The sequence below is a fragment of the Copadichromis virginalis genome, linkage group LG16, assembly GCF_057382275.1.
Source record: "Copadichromis virginalis isolate Kocher_CV1m ecotype Utaka linkage group LG16, C_Virginalis_male_GT1.1, whole genome shotgun sequence".
NCBI lineage: Eukaryota > Metazoa > Chordata > Actinopteri > Cichliformes > Cichlidae > Copadichromis > Copadichromis virginalis.
The window spans coordinates 24,189,998-24,209,522 of record NC_140633.1 but is presented as its reverse complement, the minus strand read 5'-3'; the positions used below and the strand labels follow the sequence as shown (position 1 = coordinate 24,209,522).

Sequence of the window (19,525 nt, the reverse complement as noted above, 5' to 3'; positions counted from 1 at the left end):
CTAATGAAAACGGACTGCTTAAATTTGGGCCTGATTGAGAAGACGGCCAAAGAAGAAATTGGGTACCCATTTAAAATACAACATATACAAGAAGAAACAATACAGGTTAGAGAGATCCCGGGGAGTTGTTTCTCATGTTGTTGCTCAAATGTTAATTTAATGCTGATGTAGAATCACTTTTAAAATACAACAGAAATAAATGGTGCTTTCATAAATATAGCAATGAAGACAAAGTGGTTGTGATTGTGAACACAGATAAATAGATTTTCTCAAACGTTTATTTAATATCATTTATACATACATACATACCGGGAACTTGTTTAGCAAACAGACGCTGCCTTTTAAGACTTAAAACAGCTGAATGACTTCACCGTCTACATGTAAAAACATTTAATAGACAATGTTCTCAAATAGGGACTTGACATATAAAAAGGCACTTCAGTCAGTATAACAGGACTGACAAACCTGTTTTCCTCCTTTAGCAAAAAAATACATAGTGCATGTGCATTATTATTATTATTATCATCATCATCATTCTGGTACAGTGGTAGTGTAAACATGTAAGCACCTCCAAGCTGCAAAGTATTCCATTCAACACTGTCAGAAAAGGGCGCAGCAATATAGAAAAAATATTTATAAATAATTTCCCATAAATAATTTTTCCACAAAATATTTCTGTTTCTGAAGTTGTACCTTGTTAGAATAAAGACAGAAACTCCTTCAAAACCCTGTTAAAAAAAAGAGAGAGAGACTTTTCCTATGCAACACTGAGACAAGCTTAACCCTCATAGCTCTGTTATTGACCTGTAAACATGCTAAAAATATAAGAGTGTTTGGCAGTTGCTATCAAATGCTACTACTATGCAAGTTCAATGTTTAATTAATTACTATTGCAATTTTCAAAAGAAAGAACACTCTGTAAGCTGAAGATTGCATTAACATCTGTTATTGTGCTCTTCAAACTTACGGCATTTACTTGGAAGCTAATCATTTCTACATTTCCTCAATGAAAACAAAAATGTTCCAGTCTGACTTGTGGTGAAATTACCGCGCCGCTGTTTTATTCCACTTCCATGGCAGACAAATCTTGCTCTCCGTCAGATTTCTCAGAGGGCAGGTCTTGCGACTCTGGGGTGTTTTGGCCATCTGATGCAGAACTGGGCTCTGTGGCTGTTGGTATAGCCGGCTCTTGGGTATTTGAACCAGCAGGGACATCAGTAAGCTTCGTGTTCTCTGATAATTAGAAACAGTTATTTCTTCTCTTTTTTTTTTTACGTTTAGATTTGAAATGCATATGAACAAGTATTTTTTTTAAAAGGGTGAAGATAAGAAAATGACTACTACTGTATGCGTACAAAAGAATGCTATTTTATCCATTTTAGATCTGTATCTGTATTAGATTAATTAATTTAACATTTTAGTGTAATACACCTTAATAACTTGATTTACATTTGCAGTTCATTATTACCTAAAACAGTTTGGTTATCATCTGCATCAGTACCAGTCGCCTCTGGTGACATCTTATGGTTACCAGCGACCTCGGTGAGCCTGGGTGCCTGAGGCCTCGTCTTTCTTGCAGGGTTCAAGAAATAACAATACGCACATCGAAAGGCTGAAAAGAAACAAATAAAACCCCACGCATATATTTTATGTAACCATGCTAATACATTGTGAAACAGACATAGATTAATATACATGAATATGAACCAATGGGAAAAAAATGCCTCAGATGCATAAACATTTCAGATTGATGTGTAGCACTACTTTGCATATTCAATCTTGCTTTCTTTTTGCTTACAGGAGTTGGTAGTGGCAGAGGCATTTAAGAGCCATATGATATACTATGCTGCCAAATGCTAGAGGGCAAATGAAGGCACAGTGTTTGATGGAGACTGACAAAGTGTGCTGTGATTCTCAAAGTCTCACCAATATATTCAAATTCTTCTTTTAATGCCATGCCGTTATGGGACAGACACTGCTGACATATGAGAGCGTATCTATGAAGAAGGGAAACAACAACAACAAACAAACAATCTAGTAAGATATTACATAGCATGTGAACAGGCACTGGATAACTCAGTATTACCACTCCTAACACAAATCTACAAAGTAGATTTAAAATTTCCAGATAAAGTAATGTGCAACATAAAAAAAAACAACTACAAACTGTAAAAAAATTGTTTTAAAACAGACTATATGATTTTAGCTGATAAAGCTACAACTATTGCAGGCTACTACAAAAGAGTACTATATTTCAGTCAGTGTTGAGCAGCTGCAATGATGGACAAGTTTAAATTAATGTTTAAGGAGGATCGGTGCAAGAAGAATAAGAGTTGTTTTCAGTTCGCCTTTTTAAGAGCTCTTTCAAGGTTTAATAAACGTAACTTTAAATGGTTTGGCATTTAAAAAAAAAAAAAAAAAGCAGATTCTGCCTAAAAAATTCATTTACACATTTCAACACAGCTATATTCCGATCGTCTAATATTTATCAAATTAATGCACTTTAGATGTTTACAACTTTTTCATGACATGATACACAGGTTGCATTTACTTTACTGCATTACTGAAGAGACTCATTTTCCCATTTTATTTACCTGTTCTGAGGGCCATCTCCAACAAGATACTCTATGACTCTGTCCATAGCACCTCTCTCCCTTGGGATCACAGGTCTGGCCAGCGGTGGGCCTGGGGGGTGCATCCCTGTTAAAGCATAGCATCTTTGCCTGTTAGATGCACTCTGCAGCTTGGAATGCATACTTCAGTAAACAGGTGCTGCTTACAGTAATAAATCTGTGAAATAGTGTGGTGCACAAACCATGATTAATTTTACAAAAAGCTGCCTCTTTTTCTTAATGTCTTAACACCGGATCGCACTTGCAAAGCACGTCCCGAATCCCTGCTGCGTTGGTGAGTAGTAATTAATATAATCCAACATCAAGAGCAATCATAGGAAGATGACTGGTCATTTCTGTGAGACTTGGCAGAGTCTCAGTATCCTGCTGGTTATTAATTTACCAACATATGGAAACTCTGTGGTGACTCTTTGTATCAAATTGCTTTTCACTTTCAATTTTCAGCAGAAGCAGGTGATAACATCAACTCATGTAAACCATTTGTGAGGTGTTCCCAATGCCAAAGGCAATTTCACTAAGCATTAAAAGACATTTAGTGAGATTCTACCACCATTGCCCAGAGAACAAATGCAGGTCTGGCTAATTAATCATAGTTAATGTAATACTGCATCGTGCATACCTCACAGTTGGCATTCCACATGGCAATTACAGCATACAGCTTCCACTACTCTAGGAGCACATTTTCCTTTACTGTTTGCAGTTATTTGCATTTTTTTTTCTATTGAGTGGTCAGTCCAGAAATTACTGATATTGAATATTCAATACCCCTATACCCCACAGATGTCTTCCATATAAAACAACTGCTTTATGAGAAATGTTTCATCTATCTTTCTGGTTGTTCCTTTTCAATCTTTAAAAGCAGCCAATGATGATAGATCATATCCTCTTGAGGTAAATATTATACAAATATTATGGTCATAGTAACAAAAGTTATCAATTGCAATCTCAGGCCCAAGTAAGACACTTAGTGGACAAAAGTTAGACCATATAGTTAGATATTGTTATCATACATTTCCACAATTATCCACTACCTTACTGTACAACATACTACATCCTTTCTGACAACACACACCACAGAGCTTTGAACAACTGGGGACAAAGAGCCAGGAAAGAGTAAATCACACCTTAATCGACCACATTATGATCTGGTCCCCCTGTGTGCAGGTAACTCACCGACTCCTGGAACAGGTGTTCCAGGGGTCACAGGCTTCCTCATCAAGCTCTGCTGAGCAGCTATAGCTGACAGGCTCCTCTCTGGGGGTCCACCTGGAGCAGAGTGGGAAGATCTTCCAGGATAGGTGGGCCTGGAGGCAAGAGGAGGGCGGGCAGCAGCTTCGCTTGCAGGATTCACCACCACTGGGGGGGCCTTTGGGATGACATTCCGATGGCGGAGTTCTAACACAGAAAACATTGCAGGATGCTTTAATAGCATAATAGGAAATGCCAGAGTCGAAGTAGGGCAAATAGTATTGTCTCCTGAGAACGTTCAAAACTCACTGCTACCTTGTCCTGGTTTTGGAGTTATCTGAGGAGCAACTGGAGTCGATTCAAGCTCCTTCATACAGAACAGAGGAGTGTACAAGAACATGCTTTAATATAAAAAAATATATATATATAAACCGAACGCAATCAGACAATTTATACAGCAGAGAAAAAAAACAAAAAAGAACTCACAATATTTTTCTTGGAATCAGGATCAAATCTCTCCAGAATCATTTTTGCATTTTTATATGTTTCAGTTTCCATAACTTCTTCAAGCTGGAAATAAATGCAAAAACATTAAGAAATAAACTTAAATTATCTTTTAATTTATTGCCTGAAAGTATTTATCACTGTTAACATATCAGAGTAATCATTTGCTGATCATGTGTGTCATAAACTGGCATTTATAAATACACACAAATATCTTAGAATCACCTTCAATAACATCGCATGTCAAAGAGACTGAGAAAAGAGCCCTTAAAGCAACTTCACTACATTGTACATCTTCATTTAGAGTGAGTACAGAACATTTCTTAATGTTTACATATAATATGAGGAATAATTACATTCACTACTTCGATAATGGAGAGTGTGAAAATCCATCAGCCCTAATTATTGAAAGTTATTAGACTTGACAGAGGATGACAAGCAATTTCTCAGATTTATTTCTTTCCTGTAGTAAATGCAATTAATTAAAGTGACATTAGAAGAGTAGTTTACTGGATCAAGGTTTTGTACCAATCAAATGTTGTCTTCACAGAGCTTAGAGTATCTTACAGAAAATTGCTGAGAAGATAACCAAAACTAATTTTATAAGGCATTAAATGTCAATCCTGGCTTTACGAGTGGACCGTGAAGAATCAAAATTACAATTTTTTTAAGTGGACTTCAGGCTACAAGTAAAAAAAAAAAAAAAATGCCAAACTATATTTAACTCATTCATTGTTTATGTCACATCAAGGATGTAGCAGCACAGGACAAAACCAACTGAGCTGTTCTACTCAATTTCAACTCATATATTCATAGCAGACTTAAGTTTCTCAACACTGACAAATACACCCATCAACCACTTTACAAACTTGTTCAGCTGCTCTTTAACACAAGTATCTAATCAGCTAATCACATGGCAACACCCCAGTTTATTTAGCCATGTAGATATAAAAACCCGCTACATTTCAAACTGACCATTAGAATGAGGAAGAAAAGGGACTTTGAATGCAGCATGGTTGTTAGTGCCAGAGGGGCTGGTCTGAGTATGTCAGAAACTGCTGATGTATTGAAATTTTCCCATGCAATCGCCTCTACGATTTACACCGCAGTGAATGATATATAAAAAAGAAAGCGTAAAGGGCCAAGTTCAAATCATCTCCACAGTCACCAGATTTCAATTCAATGGAGTATCTTTGGGAATTGGCCGGAACAAGAGATCACGGTTCTGTAGCCAACAAATCTGCAGTGTGTGATGTTATCATATAAAAATGAATATAAATCTCTGAGAAATATCTCCAGCACCTTGTTGAATCTGTGCCATGAAGAAATGGGGTAGTTGGAAAAGCAAAAGAGGGTCCAAACCAGTACTAACAAGATGCACCTAATGAAATGGTTGGTGGGTAAACACTAAGTGTAAAGAATGTAAAAGCCATTTCACTTGTAGTTAGGGCTGCTCGATTATGGCAAAAATGATAATCACGATTATTTTCACTGAAATTGAGATCACGATTATTTGACGATATTTATTTAACCCTTTAAGACCTACCATAGAACCAAGTCGGCCAGAGATTATATTATTTTTTTTTTACATGTTGTAGTGCTATTTGTGGGAGCATTTCAAGTTGCTATACATCAATACAACTGTTATAGCCCATATTTTAATAATATGTATGTATTAAGTCCATAGTAATTACATTAATTGCAAAAAAGTGCAATAAACTAGAAAAAAATTGAAAATCGTTTTTGTTTTGTCTTTTACATATATTTCTACTTGGATAAATTTAAGAGGTTTATCCCTCAAAACTTTAAATACAAAAAAGTTGCAAAAAATAGTTTACAACAACAGGAAATTTATTTTGAGTGTCTTCATAGTTTTATTTTGGAGATACAGCAATTTTTATATACTGCAGGAAAAACAAAAAAATAAACAATCCTATGATGCAAATTTGCAAAGAAAACAGCAGGTGCATCAAAATAAACTATTTCCAGCAGTGCAATTCGAGTTCTAAGCATCACAGAAACTATTCAGAAAAGTCAAACATGACTTATAAAAACACCAGTATAGGCTTTTAAGGCCTACAAGTAAAAAACTACATTTTCCGCGAAAATGACGTCACTTCCGGTTTCGGGCAGTAAATGCGATAGTTCGCGTTGACGTCTTTTTCAATGTGGGAAGTGTTACGAACAGCTGATCGGCAAAGCGTGTTTCTGGAGTATTATGTTTTTGTTCCTGCAAGCGCTTTTTATGCAATTTTTGCAAAACTTTATGTGGAAGGAAACCGTGACCGAGGACAAGCTGATGGCATAAGATGTAAGTACAACTCCTCTGGTTTCATATGGAAAAAAATTTATTGTGCTAGCTTAGCGGGATTTAAAAATAGTTACACAAAACAGAGCTTGCTGCTCTGACCGGCTTTAAAGGGTTAACAATAACAATGTATTGAATAATGACTTTAAAAAATAATATAAAATAGTGTGCAAATACTGATAACAGTGCAAATGTTTGCAATATAAGAAATAAATGAAAAATGTAAACATCTATGTTTAGTGAACTTTGCAGTGTTGCTCTGTGGTGCAGCTACTACACCATAGCAAAGTTTACACACTGTGTCTACTTGATCCACGTCTGACTCCGCGAACCCATAATGTTTCCACACCACTGAAGTTTTTTTTTTTACCTCTTTTCAACCAATGGCAGTCACTCTTCTCTCCAAATAACTTCTGCTTAACTTTCCGAGCTTCCCTCGGGTCACACGGAGCAGCGCAAGAGTAAAGCATGAGGGAGGGGCTAATAATCGGCTCAGTCATTTTTAATGATCGTTGAAAACCCAGATCGTAATCGTGATTAAAATTCAATTAATTGAGCAGCCCTACTTATAGTTAAAACTCTAAACCACTGCAAAGATTATAATTACCAATATAAATCACCATCCCCTAAACAGAAAAAAATAAAACACTAACAACAAATAATTGATCACACATTTTGTGGCTTTCAATGATCAAGCCTTTGAAATCTTACATTACACACTTAGGTAGAGTCACAGATCATTGTGCAACGATGCATGGCAATATCTGTTTTGAAATGTGTTTTTGAATTTACGTAACTGATTGCTGACACTTTTGTTAGATTTTTGGAATGTCGCCCGTTTAAAAGATGTTATTAACTTTGGCTGAATACATACAATCTTAGAGGCTTTATAACTACTTGAAACAATCAAAAACAAAAAGCAAATATAAAAATAAATCATCTTCAAAGACAAGCACAGTGAGCCTTGTAATAGATGGTGTTCTCAGGTTCTCTATTGTGCCAAGCCCATCTTCAAAAGCTCCCGAAGAAAAAAGGTCATGTTCAACCTCGCAAAACTTTTTATGAATCATCGACATTATGACAGAATTCACGTTCAAGTTGAGTCAAATAAAATTTAGCACAACAGCATCAGTAAACATAAATCATATCAGGCAAACTTATTATTTTCACTTCATAATTTTCTTCCCAGGCATCCAACAGTGTCTCAATTCTGCACAGCACTGCACATAAAAGTATTTCTGTATTATAAATAAAAACATCACTTACTATTTTCCTCTTTTCTGCTTTAAGATCCTCTAACTTTTCATCTGGAAAGAAAACGTTAGGAAATCCAACATCTGTTTAAACATAAATTTATAAAAAAACAAACAAAAAAAAACTTGCACAACAGAGGAAAAAAAACTTACTATTTTTTTCAGTTCTTCTGGAAAAAAACTTTATCAGCAATTTTCGAAGTAACCACACTCTAAACAGAAGAGAAAAAACAGCCATCTCAATAAATCACAATTACAGTTTAGTGAAAATATGATAGATTATCTCTTATACTTACAATAACGGAACTATTAGAAAGGGAAGAGACAATATGAGCCGTCCCATTAACTGTTCGGGCAGATACCAGAAATACACAACTACACAAGTGATCAAGTAGAGAAGCGACGAGTAGAGAAGCAGTCGTCCAACCCATATCTTCAGCTGCCTTTGATTTTTCTCACTATATTCTTCAAGAACCTGTATGCCCTGTGGAGAAAAATGGAAGGATCATGAAAGGATCAATAATAAAAATTAAAAAAACAAAACTGGAGTTTGAACTTACATTTTATATTCAAACTTCTATTAACATATTTATAAAAATAACCATTAATGTTTTGAACATATTTTAACTTCAGTCTCATGTAATGCAAGTCATTCAAATGCAGTTTATATATTTATTAGGAAAATTATTAACATTTTGTTAACGCCATTTCACCTATTTTGGATCATTACTAAAACTGGTTTTCTACATGCCATCAACTTTAAGTTTCAAGCTTTATTTGTCACATACAGATAACATTGGCAATGAAATTCTTAGGCTCAGAGCCCCCTCAATGTTGTACGCAAACTGCTGTTTTTACAACTTTTTACAGAGATGGATGTGAAGAAAAACAAAACAAAAAACTGTTGCTATTTGTGTGGTAATGTTATGACAATACAAGGACACTGTAAAGTCCACTTGTGTCCCAAGAAGGAAGTCATTGTAAATCAGTATCAAGTTATTCTGAGTTGTTGTTGTTTTGAAGTGGGGTTTCATTTACGCAAAACATACATTTTGGTTTATTGTCAGCCAGAAATAACAGCATAAAGCTCACTCTTCAGTTAGCTCATGTAACAGACTCACTGACTAGAAACCCCTCAAAGGCCCACTATGAGCCAGCTATGGCCTTGATTATATATTAACTAGTTCACAACCCAATTTAACATGCACTGAACATTTGGAACCAAGCCCCATCGCCACCATACCAAATACATCTTTTGGAAAACTTGTGCCAAGTTTCCTAGACTTTTAGAATCAATGCAAATGCACACTGACTCTGTCTCTCTGTGGTCTGCTTTTTTTGCTTTCCTCACACCCCAACCAGTAGACAGATTGCCTCCCTGAGTCTGGTTTATCCTGTTAAAAGGTAGTCTTTTTCTTTTTGTTCTCTCCACTGTAGCTAAGTGCTTGCTCACAAGTGATATCTGCATTTCTGCCTTTATAGTGATAAAATAAAAGGCCTCAAATGCCCTTTTGGTTTGGTCTAATATAAATAAAATTGTATTGAAAATTTCACAACAGGCTTTTCCATTACGACTTGGGCATGATCCTGCATTATCTTAATTTAATTTAATAGAAGGTAATATAAATGCAGTAAGATGCTGTGGAAAAACAGCTAGATGCAATCTTGCAGTGGGGAACTATTAGGGTTATAAATACTGGAACAGTTTTATTTTTCTTAGATGCAAACTTTAAGTGCAGAATTTCATCCAACATTCAGCATTTGCATCACTCCCTTTATGATATTTCTCTCACTACATTTTAGCAAATAACCTAAGCTCACCAGACTAAAGAGATGTGTAATCTAACATAGGGTTTAACTGGAAATGAATCATTTGGTCAGAACATGAGTTTTCTCTCACCTCAACCATTATTACGTCACACATAAACAGGTACTTTATGCTTTTTTTAAACTGAAATGTGACACCACTGCTTCAGGCTGCTGACTACATATTCTAAAAATAGCTACTGGACAAAAATGGGACCACTCTTGGCCACTATGGTTGCACTGTAACATGTGTGTGTGTCACTCTAAGCACAAGCTGGTCTCACATTTAACCTCACAGTGGTCTGTTTGTGTTTACGAATGTGCTGTGTGCTATATGTCACACACACACACACACGCTCACAACATATATATATATTCTTTCACAGGTGAATAATTGAAGCTAAACAAAAAGCAGCAACACCCATTGCATTGCAACTTCAATGTCATTGATGTCTTTGTGACAGGAAGATGTCATCATGTCCGTGCTCCAAGGACAGGATCTTTAAATAGTCTGACACTGGCTGCAATGCAGAAGAGCAGTAAAGCTCTATCACTTAGCAAATAAGGAGCTGCTATGGCAGTCACTGAAGGTCGGTGCTTATACAACACATTTAAGTCATTTTTTCTGCATCAAAATCTGCCTTGATTGAGCATAAAAACCAATTGTGCAATAACCAATATTTATCAGAGATTTGCATTAATAAAAGACAGGAAGTTCATATTGTAGCTTGAAATAGTTTTTTTTTTTTTTTTTTTTTTAATAGGTTAAGCGTACCTTGTCAATTCCTTCCAAAATCTCCACAGTGGATGGTTTCGCCTATAAGACAAAAAGTTTGAATAAGAGGTATTGTACAATTACGATTTCCAAAACAATAGCGCTCTTTGTGAGGAACTTTAAAAAAAAAAAAAAAAAAAGAGAGAGAGAGAGAGAGGGAGAGAGAGAGAAAAAGATCTGGAAACTTCCTTTTTCTTCTTCCTACTTTTGTACGTGCATTATGTGTGTTATTCTATTACTAACAGGCTACCCTGATCATGCAAATGTGCATCATGTCATGCCAACTAGAACACAGATGTACTGTTTAGACATACAAAATTTATGTAAATCTATCCAACCATGAGATCATTGCTTGTGTATTACGTTTGGTGTGGTAGAAATGGTGCCTGTTAAAGTCATGCTTCCAAAGTAAGAGTTTACTGAAAATGATTCAAAACTATCAAAAAGCAGAAGTAACACTAACTAACTGCACTGTAATTTGTTTCACATGACATGGTTAATAAAGGTTTGAATACAAACCCTCCACCGTGAGACCGCAGCCCCCATGTTGATGAAGAGGAAGGAGTGTAGGTTACTCTGTTACTGGGACCCTCCTCTGATGCCGTTTCACAAATTACCTCTCCACCTGTTGACAGCAGTAATGAGTTGTGAATACACACTCGGTTGCCAATGTATTAGGTACATTGTGCAACAACTGCCGCAGTATAATACAGCATTCCCGAAATAAATCCAGAAGTTTTAATAATACTTTTTCTGTGAGGCTCATTTTTAGTTAAACTGTAGAGCTATAAAGCATGTACTTCTGTATATGTATGTGCAACAGCAGCTCCAAACAATCACAGAGGAGCGTTCACAGCTATAGGTACATGTTTTGACTGACGTTTAGAAAACATACACCAATCCTCTTAAATCACCTGTAAAACACACTTAAACGCCTTTTATTAAACTTCATCAGTGACTAAGCTGAAGTAGGTTGTCCTTGCTAGCTCAAATTAGCAAACCTAAACAACTTTCCGGAGGCGTCAGCAAGAATCGAGCTGACGTTAATAGTTATCTCACAGGTTTTTTATATCGCTTTTTTCAGCCAACATGTACTAAATAGCCTATAATAAATGAATACACATATACATATACATTAGCTTTGAGGTGTTGCAGCTAAGTTTGTGTAATCGCTAGCTTGCAGGGCTAACACTACTGCGCCCTGCAGTTCACCGAGATAACTAAAGCAAGGTCGCCAAGTTTCGCCAGAGTTTGTACACACAAGCGAGGCCAAATTATAGAAGTGCTAAGTGAATGAATAACAGCTCCGTGTTTTGACAGAGACTGGTGTACTTACCTTGAAAGTTGTGTTGTCCTGTTTCAACAGCCTGTGGCAGTCGCTCCTGTCTTTGCACGGAGGGTGTGTGAGCCAAGATGGGGGAGTGTCCACTCGAAGAGCCAGCATGGAGCATGAGCACACCGGGGCCTTCACGGGAGTTTGGTCTGTGGCTCATGAAGCCTGGTACAAAGTTGTGAGAAACTCAAACTAATTTTAATTTTAGACAAATATAACATGAGTTAATACAAAAATTAAGTTCTTAAATAATGATTTCATTTATTAACAGGTGGGGGAGGGGGTTAGGGTTAGTAAAATCTATCTGGTCTTATGGGAAAATGTAATTGCCCCCTAAACCTACACTAAGTGGTTGTTCCAGTCAAGTGTTTATGATAACTGGCAATGAGTCTTTCACATGGCTGTGGAGGAATTTTGGTTAACTATCTTTTGCATAATTCTTTTTTGTAAGTCAGCCACATTACAGGGTTTTCAAACACCAACGACCTGTTTGAGGTCATGCCAAGCATCTCAATCTGACTTGAGTTAGGACTTCGACTAGGCCGCTCCAAAACCTTCATTTTGAGGCGGTTCAGATTATTGTCCTACTGCACAACCTTGGGATTCAGGACTTTTTTTCTTCAGGATTTTCTGGTGGAGAGCAGAAATCATGGTTCTGTCAATCACAGCAAGTTGTTTAGGTCCTGAAACAGCAAAGCAGCCCCAAACCATCACAAAACCGTTACCATGCTTGATTGTTGGTGTGTTAGTTTTGGTCACATGTAACAGGACATAAACTTTCCAGAAAGTTAAAGATTTGTCTCATCAGTCCACAGAATAATTTCTCTAAAGGTTAGTCTTATGTTCCTTCCTGGGAAGGTTCCCTGCTGCTCCACGAATTCTTCATTTGTGGATAATAGTTTTCGCTGTGGTTCTGTGGAGTCCCAAGTCCTTAGAAATTGCTTTGTAATTACTTTTTCACATAGGACCAAGTAGGTTTAAATAAGTTTCCCCCTTAATAAATAACCATTGAAAAACTGTATTTTGTATTTATTCTGGTTATCTTTTGCTAATATAAAAAATATGGGTTTTTTTTGTTATTGATCTGAGACATCTAAGTGTGAGAAGATCAAGCAAAAAAAGAAATTAGGAAGGGGACAAATAGGTTTTCATAGCACTGTACATTTTACTGTTACCCTTATAACTAAGCTATGTACACCCGGTACACATATGCAAGAGAGAATTAATTCCCCCTCTAACGATTTCTTGATTTCAGTGACAGACTGAATGGTAAAAACTGAGCGTGTGATCCAGCAAATGAAGTAACCCGTCTGACATGCACACGACATGAACATAATGCTGATACTGGATAGTGTATCGATATTAGTAGTACTTGCTGCTCAGTAATTGCAACGTTAAATACAAAATGGTTATTGTGCATGCACTGTTACATTTTTATGCCGTAAATATATATCTCCAGGTAAAACTGTCTGCCAAATTAATGTAATGTGCTAGTGGTTCTCATGCTATTATAAAGTACAGATTTTATAGTAGGTGTTAACAGTTTTTACAGTGTTTCACTGTGCAACAAAGGTTTTTTCAAATGCAAAGCAAGCATTATATTTATTTAGTTTGTGCAATATGTTCCCATATACCCTTCAACAAACATTACAAACTGCCAATAGCTGAAAATTCCCATGTTTATATTTTCGTTTGTGGTTGCACATAAAATTACCAATATAGCTAACTATATAGCTGTGATATTCATTAGTGGGAATGTGAACACAGCACTAGCCTGAGGGTGCTCAATAAAAGCTAGAGTGGATAAAAAATGCCCATTATTTGCTGAAAACAAAGATGAAAAAGTGGAATTAATTAAAGAAAAAAAAACATGTTCCAGTACTTCCAGTAAGTACATTATAAATTGCTTTGATGGCAGACACCATGCCGTTTCTGTTTAATTCATGAAAAAAAAACTGCTTTGAAAATCATCTGTAATTCATTCACTGGGGGGAAAAGAGGTAAAAATGTTTATGATTTTTCATCATTAAACTTTGTTTTTTCCATCCTTGGGCAGCCTGTACAGAGCATGTGAAAAAATATAAGTTTGCTTTCACTAATTGCTATTTAAATACTGATTTAGTTGCAATGAAAGGAATGTGCACCCAAGTTTATTTTAATGTCAAGTTTATCTTGAATGCCAGTTAGATTGCTGAAGCACCACAATTAAATTAATGCATGCAGAATTTATTGGAAAGCCATCCAAGAGTTTTTGAGACATTTCAGTCAAAGTCAAGTGTATGGTGGTTTCACAGAAAAGACAAGTGAATTTTTACTGATATAAAGATTGATCTAAAACAAAGGAAAATGTTGCCATCATTCAACAGTTGATGAGTTCACTTTGGAGTGAAGTAATGGGCAGTAAGTAATCATGTGGCCAAGCTGTTGTTACTGGAGTTAATTATTTATTTATTTGTATATATAGGTGCATGTTTGTGAGAGTGCCCATATGGAAAATATATAAATCTTATAAAGTTTGTATCTGTCTTGTGTGAAACTTGTATGAAAAGCATACAAGAGTGAAAACAGATATAAGATCCCTTGAAAAATTATATAAATGAAACTTGTATGTTTTGGATACTTACTAAAACAATACATGAAAGTAATGAGAAAGTGGCCACTTTCACGAGTAAATCAAATAAGCCTTATATGATTCACTATATGAAGTAGGCCACATCTTATGCAAGTAAGTCTTTTATAAGTTTTTTTCTATTTCTTTTCCATATGGGTGAAAAAGAAGAAAGAAAAGCTGGTGGCCGAAATGGCTGAAAGTCAATTACACATCTCCCAGGCCACTGCCTGACCAAAGAGACTTTCAGCATTGCGTTTTGGGTCTTCGGTCTCTTTCCCTGGAGATGCATTAGTTGTCCAAACTGTGGCATTCACTCATTCTGGACAAAACTAACAGATATGTGCTTAGACTAACATGATGGAAGAGTTGATAATTACAATGGTGTCTTAAAATCAGCGTCTTGTACAGTGCTTTCAGAGATCTTTTGGGGGAGATAATAATGGTGCTGCATGTAGATGAGCTACAAAATGATGGAAATTAAATTTAAATGGCTCACGTTTTCCATTAACCATGCTCTAATTAAACTTTGATGGGATGCACTGGTTTCCAACACAATGTGACCTGAAAGTTCTGTATACACTTGTATGCCCACTTTCCAATAAATGGATTAGGCACAGAGGCTTGTCATTTGTGGGGCTTCTAGGATCCTCTGTCTAGACCGAGGAACAAGTACACTGAATGCATGTTAGATTTATGTATTTATTTTAAATATACTGATTTTTTAAATATTCATTTAGCTTTCCAGGCTTTAATGAGATTATATAGAATGTCTATAAAAAAAATGACATGCCACCATGTTTTCACCAGCTGGTTTGTGAGCTACCATTTTTGAAGCTTTGACCTGAGCAGTTACATATATACACAATCTAAATTTAAAACTGAGGGACATTAAACACTCATACGGTAGTGATTTGTCCAACATAAAGTAGAACTTCTTCAGTAAAACCTGACATTGGTGACAGAGCCCTCATCAGAAGTGTTAGAATGGCCAATAGTGGCTGAATTAAAGTAGCAGGCCTGAGGCAGAGATAAGGTGCAGTCAAACCAAGTATTGGTCTGCACCAGTAAAGAACACACAAAATAATAACGAAATAAAATAAAGCGATGCTGTGCACAGGTGGCACTTGTTTTCTGCAGCCTCTGATGTTAACTAGCAGCCTTTAATAGACTGCTACTAATTGAACCCCAAGCCATACCACTGTGTATTGTTACATGCTGAACTAAATCAATCAAATGGCCTAACCAAACTTGCCATGCTAATCTATATTTCAGTTCCTAGACCAGAACTTCACCAGTACAAGCTGGGAAGCTACCAACAAGAAAACACGTACAGAAAATCTCAATTTCAAACATAAAAAATTCCTTTGTGTGACTGTATTCTTTTTTACAAATAGTATCAAAGTCACCCATGTGTAAATACATGCTTTTTATCTAACTGATGAAACTTACATCAGCTAGATAAAACCCCTTCCTGCAGAGGGGTGGACTTCATTCTGCTCTTTGTTTGCCTTTCTTTATTACATGGAGAAAGGCAAACAAAGGGTTGTTTTGTCATATACTTCTGTGCAGTCAGAGTTCCATTTGCAACTTTAAGCTAAAAGTAATTACAGTTCTTACAGGCATATTGTATATGGCTGTAAGACATATACAATATGCCATTACTACCAGACAAGACTTGTGATATAAAGTCTTGTCTGGTAGTAACTCTGCTAAGGTACTTTCTATAGACCCTCTAGCCAAGACTGTGGCAAAATTTGACTTAAGGCTTCTATATAGACTAGACTATATATTCTAAATTTCTATAATGATGATGACAGCAGTCAAGAAACCTCATGTGGACCAGGGATACCGGGTCTTACCCTGCAGCCAGTTCTGGGGCAGGGGCTTGTTTGAGAGTGTCCGATGCTTTGTTGACTGGGCAGAAGTTGAAGGTGGAGGCCTTGGTGGTTCAACTCCCCTGCTGCTTAAACTGGTTTTGGTGACATTGAACATCACTTCTCTGTTGGAGAAGGATCAAGTAGACAGCGGGGTCACCTCAATGCACATCATGAGTTTCCTGTAGAGGGGTGGACTTCATTCTGCTCTGGAGTACGCCATGGTTAAAGGTTCTGAGCAGGATGAGTATGCTTACATCCCACAAACACAGAGCAAACCCCTGTATGCTGAGGTTTTCCACAGTACAGGGTGGGCCATTTATATGGATACGCCATAATAAAATGGGAATGGCTGGTGATATTAAAGTCCTGTTTGTGGCACATTAGTATATGTGAGGGGGCAAACTCCTCAAGATGGGTGGTGACCATGGTGGCCATTTAGAAGTCGGCCATCTTGGATACAACTTTTGTTTTTTCAATAGGAAGAGGGCCATGTGACACTTCAAACATATTGGTAATGTCACAAGAAAAACAATGGTGTTCTTGGTTTCAACGTAACTTTGTTCTTTCATGAGTTATTTACAAGTTTCTGACCACTTATAAAATGTGTTCAATGTGCTGCCCATTGTGTTGGATTGTCAATGCAACCCTTTTCTCCCACTCTTCACACACTGATAGCAACACAGCAGGAGAAATGCCAGCACAGGCATCCAGTATCCGTAGTTTCAGGTGCTGCACATCTCGTATTTTCACACCATAGACAATTGCCTTCAGATGACCCCAAAGATAAAAGTCTAAGGGGGTCAGATCGGGAGACCTTGGGGGCCATTCAACTGGCCCACAATGACCAATCCACTTTCCAGGAAACTGTTCATCTAGGAATGCTCGGATCTGGCACCCATAATGTGGTGGTGCACCATCTTGCTGGAAAAACTCAGGGAACGTGCCAGCTTCAGTGCATGAAGAGGAAAACACATCATCATGTAGGAATTTCAAATATCCAGTGGCCTTGAGGTTTCCATTGATGAAGAATGGACCCACTATCATTGTACCCCATATACCACATCAAACCATCACTTTTGTTGTTCCAACAGTCTTGGAGGGATCCATCCAATGTGGGTTAGTATCAGACCAATAGCGGTGGTTTTGTTTGTTAACTTCACTATTCACATAAAAGTTTGCCTCATCACTGAACAAAATCTTCTGCGTGAACTGAGGGTCCTGTTCCAATTTTTGTTTTGCCCATTCTGCAAATTCTGTGCGCCGATCTGGGTCATCCTCGTTGAGATGCTGCAGTAGCTGGAGTTTGTAAGGGTGCCATTTGTGAGTAGCTAATATCTGCCGAAGGGATGTTCGACTAATGCCACTCTCCAGTGACATGCGGCGAGTGCTACGCTGTGGGCTCTTGCTGAATGAAGCTAGGACAGCCACTGATGTTTCTTCATTGGTGACAGTTTTCTAGCGTCCACATTTTGGCAAATCCAACACTGAATCAGTTTCACGAAACTTAGCAAGCAGTTTGCTGACTGTAGCATGGGAGATGGGTGATCTTGTAGGAAATCTGCTGCAATGACCCGGTTACTGCGTTCACCAGATATCAACACAATTTCGATCCGCTCCTCACGTGTTAACCTCTTCAACATGTCAATGGCTGTGAACAAAGAGAAACTTCTAAATAACTCATGATAGCATAAATTTACGTTGAAACCAAGCACACCATTGTTTTTCTTGTGACATTACCAATAAGTTTGATCTGTCACATGGCCCTCTTCCTATTGAAAAAACAAAAGTTGTATCCAAAATGGCCGACTTCTAAATGGCCACCATGGTCACCACCCATCTTGAGGAGTTTGCCCCCTCACATATACTAATGTGCCACAAACAGGACTTTAATATCACCAGCCATTCCCATTTTATTATGGTGTATCCATATAAATGGCCCACCCTGTAGATGGAAAAGTTTTTTCCTTGTGCCTTCAAGTCAGAAAACAGTTCATCACTGTTGTTAGTGCTTGTTTCTATGAACAACAGGTCAGTTGGATACTCAGATGGAGTCCACTGGGGAGCTGGACAGTGCACCAGAAGGGACGCCATTGTTCTACTGGGGGACAACAATTTTGTGACAATACTAGTGTAACCTAGAGGGGGTATGACTGGTAGGAATGGGCTCCTTGATAAGAAACTGGAAGCGTTCATATGTGCACTTGGCTGCAGGTTAATAACAGATTTTGCCATTTTTATCATCAGAACTGTGATCACATGTCTTGAAAACTTGAGGTGAAGAGAGGAGCTGAGCTGTCAACTGATGAGAAGTATCAGGTGGTGGGGAAACTGGAATATTCCTTGTGTGCCAAAATATGTAGTGAGGGTATGCTGGGATCATCTTGAAGAGGCCCTGGTCAAGAGATCTTTAGCTCATATATCCAGTAGTGCTTTGACAGCATACTGAGAGGGAAGCTGTCAACACTGAGTCCAAGTGGACAATGTTCCATACCTACTTTGCTGTAGTGGTGGAAAATAGAGATAACCCACGTAAACATGTGGAGAACATCCAAACTTAGGTGGCATCGCACTGAGGAACCTTCTTGCTGGGAGGCAACAGTGCTAACCACTACATCACCATGATGCTCTGCACTGGCACTGAATTGTGAAACATTTAATGCTGTGAGGAGGCATAAATAGTATATTGATATCAATCTGGTTTGGTTTCAAAGTAAAAATCTCATAACTCCAACATGAACGATGGATTTGAAAACTGAGCCCCATTCCATTTTACATTTAGTCAGGAATATCCTTTCCACTCTAGTTTGTCATACATTTGTGGTGCATTCCATTTACTTTGGAAGTTGGCTGCCAGAGCTGGGAATAATGTCACCCTAGAGTTGACCATGTTCCAGTAGTAGTAGTAAGAAAAGCAAGAAAAATTGGATTTATTTTGGTCTTTAACCAGGTACCATTCCTCTATCAATATCAATACAATGCAATGTCTGTTTTTTCTGCAGTAACTTCATAGAGCCTGGTCAGTGCCCTGTGCATGCTTGGTTTGGGAAATCAGCTATGCAGGTCAAAGAAACCTTTTTCCATGCTAGCAGTAAAAATGTTAATTTCTGACTGGTAAGTATGTTAACATACAATTCTTAAACACTGTTATTCTTTTGGACTATTTTGGCCTTAAATGTCATTTTGGCTAATTGCAGATTTTGACACTCAGATTTCAATCTTAGCTACTGCACTTATAAT

At 37.3% G+C, this 19,525-nt stretch overlaps 1 protein-coding gene across 1 annotated transcript; it reads right to left on the bottom strand.

Moving 5' to 3' along the window:
* Positions 1–243: 243 nt before the first annotated feature.
* Positions 244–11,904, bottom strand: lnpa (limb and neural patterns a). Its single transcript, XM_085433959.1, has 13 exons — positions 11,804–11,904; positions 10,987–11,092; positions 10,468–10,509; positions 8,183–8,370; positions 8,040–8,098; positions 7,900–7,940; positions 4,308–4,391; positions 4,137–4,188; positions 3,807–4,028; positions 2,595–2,700; positions 1,927–1,997; positions 1,469–1,612; positions 244–1,233 (listed from the first exon to the last, which is right to left on the bottom strand). Exons 2-13 carry the CDS (start codon positions 11,011–11,013, stop codon positions 1,061–1,063), a joined length of 1,209 nt encoding a protein of 402 aa, XP_085290085.1. The 5' UTR covers positions 11,014–11,092; positions 11,804–11,904; the 3' UTR covers positions 244–1,060.
* Positions 11,905–19,525: the final 7,621 nt, after the last annotated feature.

Coding starts and splice junctions, on each gene's coding strand:
- lnpa (XM_085433959.1), bottom strand. CDS start 11,013: ATGGGGGCTGCGGTCTCACGGTGGAGG. Junction 8,099..8,182: donor TTTCTAATAGTTCCGTTATT/GTAAGTATAAGA, acceptor TCTTCTGTTTAG/AGTGTGGTTACTTCGAAAAT. Junction 1,998..2,594: donor GGAGATGGCCCTCAGAACAG/GTAAATAAAATG, acceptor CCTTCTTCATAG/ATACGCTCTCATATGTCAGC.